Source organism: Dryobates pubescens, chromosome 42, assembly GCF_014839835.1.
Source record: "Dryobates pubescens isolate bDryPub1 chromosome 42, bDryPub1.pri, whole genome shotgun sequence".
Classification (NCBI taxonomy): domain Eukaryota; kingdom Metazoa; phylum Chordata; class Aves; order Piciformes; family Picidae; genus Dryobates; species Dryobates pubescens.
In genome coordinates, this window is record NC_071653.1 from 1,220,634 (window position 1) to 1,228,830 (window position 8,197).

The 8,197-nt window shown below is 52.6% G+C and overlaps 1 gene segment (V, D, J or C); it reads right to left on the minus strand.

The window, feature by feature from the left end:
* Window positions 1-380: 380 nt before the first annotated feature.
* On the minus strand, window positions 381-7,520 carry LOC128899258 (T cell receptor alpha variable 1-1-like). The segment is given in 2 exon segments: window positions 381-744; window positions 7,472-7,520. Coding segments are annotated over 2 exon segments (411 nt in total).
* Between the last annotated feature and the right edge of the window lie 677 nt (window positions 7,521-8,197).

An 8,197-nucleotide genomic window follows, 5' to 3' on the forward strand; every position in this document is an offset into this window, starting at 1 on the left:
CTTCTGGTTCTGCTCCACTAGGGAGGTGTCAGGGCCATCAGTTAGCACTGATAGATTTGGACCCCAAGCTGTGAATGTGTCTGGTGTTGGACCTATAGCAACCCACCCTAATCAGTGGCATATGAAGAGACAAAACCAGCCACACTGAGCCCCTCTGATCTCAGAAGCCTCAGCTAGAATGCAAGAGGAATCGTCTCTTAGAAAATGTACCTCTCCCTTCACACAACACCCGTGGTGAAAACAAGGAGACCTGAGACTCTTTCACCACCTCTGCAGTCACAGACATTGTCCTCTCCTGGAAGAGGATCTTGTCCTTCAGATCCCTGGGTGCACACAGGAAGCAGAGCTGCCAGCGGAGAGCTGAGGGCCCATTCCCCCATGCTCAGCCTTGCCCAGACACTTCCGCTCCCTCCCCTGGCTTCTTGCACAGCCAAGCAAGCTCCTGCACCAGGGTGTCGCTCACAGCACAGAGGTACAAGGCACTGTCAGACACCTCCACTTCCTCCAGCTGCAGCAGGCTGTATTTCCCCGTGGTGTTCAGCAGCGTGGTCAGACGGCCGCTGTGCTTGGGGCCAGCTGCTGCCTGGTACGAGAGCAGTTGGGGAGCTTGGCCTTTCTTCTGCTGGTACCACAGCAAGTAAGCACTGTAGGAGGTCTGGTAAGTGCATTTGGTGTGGAAGGTGTGTCTCTGCTTTACTGTGACTTGTCCTTCTTGCTGGGTGACAGTGACCTGCCCCATGGTGCCTGGAAGAGAGCAACGGTCAGCAGTGCTACAAAACCCTGGTGAAGAAGGCTTCCTGTCCTTTCTGGAAATGCCCAAAGCTTGCAGATGGTGAGCACCAGGGAGCAGCCTCTCATGCCTCAACTTTGTGTGCTGGGACCTGCACCCCTCCAGCAGGTTGCATTGGAGCTGCTGCAAGAAAGTCATCCTGCTTCCCCTCCCCTGCCATCTCCCAGGGCTATGAGCTCCATACCTGTATTCAGTGCTGAGCTGAATGGTAGAGAGAGGGAGCCCTGACTGTGTTACTAGCCAGGAGATACCTGAAGGCCATGGCAGGTAGGTGCCAGCCAGGAGGCACTGACCCCATGCCAGTGGAGGAGGGCTTTAAATTCCCTGTAGCAGCTTGGACAGGATCTGATCATTGGTGCTGCAAATGGGAGCCTAGAGACAGCTGAGATCCACTCTAGTGGCAGAAGGGTGACCAGAAGAGAGATGCAGAGAGAGATGGATGGAAGGGAAGAGGCAAGAAGGAGAAGGTGTCTGAGGGATCTCTCCCCTCCTCTCCTCTCTGCAAGAGGAGAATCCTGAGCCAAGGAGTGCAGAACCCCAGGAGTGAGCTGACTTTTCCCAGCGTTCTTGGCTGGAACTGAAGAGAATTTCCCCACAGGGACCTGCTGAGGCTGCTCAGAGTTTCCTGGCAGAAGAAGAAAGAGGCAGTGAGAAAGAACCAGGACTTACCCAGCCACTGCCTCAGCAAGGCAGTGAGGATGAGGTAGGTGAGGAGCATGTGGAGACCAAGCTGCCTGTGGAGTGAGAGTCAGCAAAGCACCTCCCAGCCGCCAGACAGCAGAGCTGCCAGAAATGACTCTGCTGGGGGAGCCAAGGAAGCAGTGGGCAAGGGAAAAGATCTCTTCTTCCTGTGCCTGAGAAGCTCCTTCTGGGGCCCTCCCTCCTCCAGCAGCAGCCCCTGTGGCTCCCTCAGCCAAGGGCATTCGGAACAGTGAGGGGCCCTGGGGTCTCTCTCCACACCTGCAGGAAGACTGACTTCTGCATTGGTACCGAGAGCAGAAGTGGAGCCAGAGGCCTCCACAGGCCACCACCCTTGCTGACCCCAGGGACACAGCCCTGGCAGTCTCTCCTTCCTTCATGCCTCTGCCTCCCCTCACAATCTGTCCTGGACAACCTCCAGAGAGCTTTGGAATGCCTGCAGGGACGGAGACTCCACAGTGTCTCTACGCCTCCTGTGCCAGTGCTCCCTCACCCTCACAAAGTGTTTCCTGATGCTCAGAAGGAATCTTTGCTGATTGCCTTTGTGCCCAGAGCCTCTTGGCCGCTCACTGGGTGCCATGGAGCAGAGCCTGCCTCTGCCTTCTTCACAACTGCCTCAGCTCTCCAATCTCTCCAGTCCCTGGCTCCCAGCTCTCACACCTACAGAGCTCTTACGTCAAGTTCCCGTCCCCCTTTATAACCTTTTTCCTCTTGATTGATGCCCTCCTTCTCGAAACTTCGTGGCTCTACTCTGTGCATGTGTATTCAGTCTCTTCTAGGTCTCCCCTGCCTCCTGTTGGTGAAGATCGGCAGTCCTCCTCAGCTGTTCCCCAGATGACAGCCTTGGTCCCGCCCCGTGGGCGGGCCCATGCACACAGAGAAAGGTTTTATGGACAAAACTAATCAGATGGACAAAACCAATCAGGATGTACAAACCAATCAGGATGTACATCCCACTCTATCACAATTCCCCCTCTGTCTTCATCCTGATTTGTTTTGTCCATTATATAACTCCAATAGCCTCATAAAATGGTGGCCTAATATAATAACATAACCAGCACCCTTCAAACCAGGGCACATTTAACATCTGATTACAATGGTCAGTATTAGTCATAACCAAAACCACTTGTAAGGACTATAAGGGTCTACATCATCAAAAATCCACTCCATGGTCCTGCTTTAAATGATTATTAGGGGTTCTTGATCTCCACTGTTTTCTACTCCTCTGCCTCACTCGTCGACTCGGGTGCCTCGAGCCACGAGGGGTGTCATCTTCTCGGCAGCAAGAGTATTCTTCAGGAGTCCCCAGAATAACTGTCTGTGTTATTTGTTACAGAGGTTTGAGGATTATGGAGGGATTTTCTGGTTATGTCACCCTTTGCCCTTTACAAAATATTTCCTTTCCCCGCCTTTGTCCCCCACCCCATCTCGTCCTGTAAGAAGCTCCAGCCTTTTCAGCCTCCTTAATTACCGCTATCATTATCCTAGCCTGCCTGCGCTGACTCTCCTCGTCCCGTCTTAAAGGTGTCTGAGGGGGAGGGGGCGGGCGCCGGAACGCTCTTAAAGCGGCGATGGCCGCGGTGAGGCCCACAGGAGAGGCGCTTGGAAGGGGTTTAAGGAGAACCAAGCTGGGGGGGAGGGGGTTATTTGGGGGAGGAAGAATTAATGACTTCTCCTCCTCCTTTCTATGTTTAATCTCTCACCTCCTGATTTACAGGAGTTTTATCATTCACCCACAGATTAAGTCTCAGCTTCACCCAGTCTTCCGATGACCCAAACATTGGCCACAAAACATTTGGGGAGATTTCTTTCCCTCCCCAAATAACCACACGGTAGTGAATAATTTTTTCCTTCGTCTTGTTTTTAATATTTGGGTAATGTTCCCAATTTTCCAACATGAATCCTAACGGACTGTCCCCAGGTATCGGGGGAAGTTCTATAAGGGTTAAGGACTTGCTCCTCCCCTGTCCCATCTTCTGGAGTACCCCTCAATCAATCGATGTTCAGTCGCTTCCCCTGTTTCGTGGTTCACGCTCTCACGAGCAATGAGAACCGCACTACTAAGGGTCCACACTCGCTTGGGAAATCCGAGCTGCCGGTTCCCCTCTCACACTCACACACAGTCACTGCAACTCCAGGATCCCTGACCCAGACCGAACGGTTCCCGCAATTACTCACGCATCCCGCGTCTTCGTCCGGACCTTTGTGCACAAAGTTTATAGGGTCTGCCGGCTTCCCTTTGCTCCTGTACCTTGAATTTAGGTTCGTCGGTACAACCAGGGTGAGATTGGACCACCAAGGCCACTAAAAAATCAAGTGGGGCGCCCCCTTGGAATGGTCACAAGCCCAAACAATTAAGTTGCATCCGAGTCACGGCACCAAATTTGTTATAGAGTTTTATTAAACAAAATACATCACCGAATAGAAAATTTTGACAATTTATTAAGTAGCAAGGCAGGAGCAAACACAGCGCTGGACGACAGGGGAGTCTCCGCTCCGCAACTGCCGCACTTACGTCGAGTTCCCGTCCCCCTTTATAACCTTTCTCCTCTTGATTGACGCCCTCCTTCTCGAAACTTCGTGGCTCTACTCTGCGCATGTGTATTCAGTCTCTTCTAGGTCTCCCCTGCCTCCTGTTGGTGAAGATCGGCAGTCCTCCTCAGCTGTTCCCCAGATGACAGCCTTGGTCCCGCCCCGTGGGCGGGCCCATGCACACAGAGCAAGGTTTTATGGACAAAACTAATCAGATGGACAAAACCAATCAGGATGTACATCCCACTCTATCACAACACGGTAGCAGGCTAATAAACAGTAGAGTAACAGTCTAGAACAGTCAGAACTTGGAATACAGAGGAACAAACTGGAATCTCCCTATGCACAGGAAACCAAGCAACAATACTGCATCGAGTGGCATATAGGAACCGCCACTGGGTTCACAACACAGCTAACTAAGAGGTTACAAGACATAAACCTCAGAAATAACCAGGTAAAATTGTCTATTTTCCTCATGAACTGCCGAGCTGCTAACTACCAAAACCTTTGCTGAACAAAGAGGAATTTGAGCTCCTAGTTATAGTCAGAAGGGCAGTATCCACAGATTTAGAGGAAATGAGAGGGCTGGCTGCTGTAGTGAAGGCCCAACTCAAGCACTATGCTGCTAACACAAAAGAAGCTAATTGCTCTGAAGATTGGAGCAAGTAAGGTGCTTGTCGCCGCCTTGAATCCCAGAGAGAATCCCCGTGAGAGAGTAAGGAGCATGCAAGCTATGAGTGTAAGGAGCAACCAGCGAGCACAAGAGGTCTTCCCCTACCAATTGCCTTGTTGCAAAGGGAAGGGCCCAATGGCACATCAGCCATTCACATCCCGCCAAGCGATTCAAAATGTTTAGGTGGTGAGTACACTGCACACGCCTTCTCTCATGGCGTCTGACACGTGCAGTGACCTCTCTGAAACGTGAGGCTAGGGGATCAGCGTCCACTCCCCTCCAGGCAGCCTTAATGGCACCTGCCTCTTAGGCTCCTCGACCCCAATCTGGACCCTGCAACAGAGAGCGAGGAGAAAGGGGCAGTAGTTCAAAACCAATTTAGCTGTCTTCTTAATGCCTTGTCCAGAACAGGCCACTGTGTGGTCCTTTCTGTTGGACACTGTGCACAGAGTGGAAGGAAGGACAGCTGGGATGGGGGCATATGAGGAAGCTGCCTGAGCAGCAAGAGACCTGGTTAGAAGAGCTAAAGCTCACTTAGAATTCAATCTATCCAGGGAGAGCAAGGGGAACAGCTAAAGTTTCTTCAGGTACATTCATGGCAAAAGGAAGACTAAGGCAGGTGTGGGCCCCCTCAGAAAGGAAAGGGCAGAACTGGTGACAAGTGACATGGAGAAGGCTGAGGTCCTCAACAACTTCTTTACCTCAGGCTCCAATGGCAAGGGCTACAGCCATACTCCCAAAGTCACAGAAGATAATGGCAGGGGCTGGAAGAAGGATCTGCTCATTGTGAGTGAAGATCCCCTTAAGGACCTGAGAGTGTACAGGTCCCTGTGACCCAATGGCATACACCCCCAGGTGCTGAGGGAACTGGGGATGAGGTCACTGAAGCTCTCCATTGTATTCCAAAAGTTGTGGCAGGCAGAGGAAGTCCCCACTGAGTGGAAAATGCATCTGGCCAGTGCTAGGAGGAAAAGAATGAATGGCAGCAGCAGAGGCCAGCTGCTGGCAAGCTGACCACTTTAGCCAGATATGGCGACGACGGAGGTTCTTGGAATCAATACGGCTGACCAATATGATCGGGTATTGATCCTTTATTGTTCCAGTATTGCAGGCCTATGGCTCAGGCCTATGGTGAAAGCATGGTGCAGTAAAGCATGGAAGGAGAGGAGATAGGACAGGCAGGAAAAGAAGAAGAAGAAGTGCGTAGCAAGGAAACTGCTACAATTTATATAACCCTGGTGTGCCTTGTTGGCATGGACTCATTGGTCCCCTATGAGTGACCACACATCACACTGTTGTAGATTATTGGTCCAACTATGGATGACACACTTGGTTTGTTGATGCAGGTGCATGTCCTGTTGTCCCGAGACAACTCACTATGTTTCTAGCTACCAGCATCTTGTTTTAGTTACAGTGCTGCAGGCACAGCACTGTTTTGGTACACTGGTAGCTGGCTCTGCCCTTGTGCTGGGCATGGCCTACCACCATGTCAGGCCCTTAGGCCTGCACTGCCAGATTGCTCACACCACTCATAACTGGTGTCCCCACAGACCACAAGTGAGCACAGGAGCAGATTTGGAGTGAGGAACAGAAGGAAGAAGAAAGGGAAGGAGAGAGGGAAGAAAGACCTGGCACATCCTGAGCCAGGGAAGCCTTGGGTGACCTGACAAGGAGTGCAGGGTCGCTTCCTGGCAACACAGCCACGGGAAACCTCACTGTGTGGCCCAGCTGAAGATCACTTCATGCACTGCACCCATCCAGCACTTGAGCTGAGGCCTCTGCTGGCACTGACACATTGCTGCCATGGTCCTCCTGGGTTCTCTGAGTTCCAGCACTCAGAAGCTGCCTCCTCCAGGGCATGAGGCAGGAAATGAAAAGGCAGCACTGGGAAAACAAGCACCCAGCCCATGCCATCAGCTGGGATGTTTCCTCTTCATCAGCAGCACCTTCACAAATGGCCACTCCAGAGCCATTCAAGTTTTCCACAGCCCAGCCTCGGCCTCCACCTGCATCCTGTTTTGGTGGCATTGCCTCAGGTTGCTGTGTAAGAAAGGCATTGGCTTGGGGGCTGGAGGATGAGGTGGGGACACAAGTGGCCAATTCATCATTCCCAGAGGAAGGAGAGAGTAGGGAGCACAGCAGTGAGACCCTTTCAGGCACTGTCCCTTGCAGCTGAGGAAGATATCCCTGGCTCCTGCCCAGGCAGGGGGGATCAAACCTGAAAGAGATTTTCTCATGGTTTCACTAGCTGTGTGCTGGAAGAAAGAGGCAGCCCAAGAGCTTCTGCTCATCATCTCTCCACCTGTACTTGCAATGGAGGCCATGACCATCACCCAAGGACAAGGACAGCAAGGGCAGGACTCCCACACGCCCACTATACCCAAACAGTTGATAAGCAACTCCCCTTGTCATTGTTAGCTGGAATGCAGGAGGGGGGTGGATGGCCCTTAAGGAGGGCAGGATTTGATAGATAAGCTTTGCATAGAGAGGAGGCGCCAGGACCTTCTGTAAGATACTTCTGTTGTTCTTCGATAGAGAGAGCTGAGCTTTCACCCAGCTCTTCCCTCCTGTCACTTCTGCTGCCCAGAGTGAAACACTGGGCCCAGACAGAGCAGCAGAGAGGGACAAGGAAATGCCCCTTATTATAGTACCTCACAGGGGTAGACCTGGAGAGAAAGTTTTCACTCAGCCAGGGCAAGCCTGCAGAGGTCTGCTGAGGGGATGAGGGTGCCCTGGGCAGAAGAGGAACCATGCTTGCAGTGCAAGGCAGTGCTTACCCTGTGGTTGCCTCAGGAAGGCAGCCAGGAGGAGATAGGCGAGGCGCATGCTGAGACCCATCCTGCTGCGTGTGTGAGAGAGACTCCAAAGGCCACAGGTCCCAGCCAGAGCCCCACGAGAGCAGAGCTGCCGGAAATGACTCTGCCAGGGGCACAGCCACTGCCATGGGGAGGAGAAAAAGCTGCTGCTCAGCACACCTGCAGCGCCTGTGCTGTGGTCTCCTCCAGCAGTGACACATGTTGCTCCTGCAGCCAGCAGCTTCTGCTGCTCCCTGGGGAGGAATAAAAGGGGGAGATGTGACCAACCTCTCTGACATATTGTCCTCTGCATGCCTGCCTTTTGCCAACTCTCTCAGTAGTAAGAAGCCTTTGTCTGGTTTGTCTTGTCCTTGCTCCTGAAGTGTGTCTAACCCTATGCTATTCTCAGCACTCTTCACCCAATTTGCCACTCAGTCCCCTCAGGCACTGCAGGGTTTCCCCCTCTATCCAGTATTGATCTCAATCAAGTTCCCTGTCACAGCACTCATATCTCTTCCCTTCCCTTCCCTTCCCTTCCCTTCCCTTCCCTTCCCTTCCCTTCCCTTCCCTTCCCTTCCCTTCCCTTCCCTTCCCTTCCCTTCCCTTCCCTTCCCTTCCCTTCCCTTCCCTTCCCTTCCCTTCCCTTCCCTTCCCTTCCCTTCCCTTCCCTTCCCTTCCCTTCCCTTCCCTTCCCTTCCCTTCCCTTCC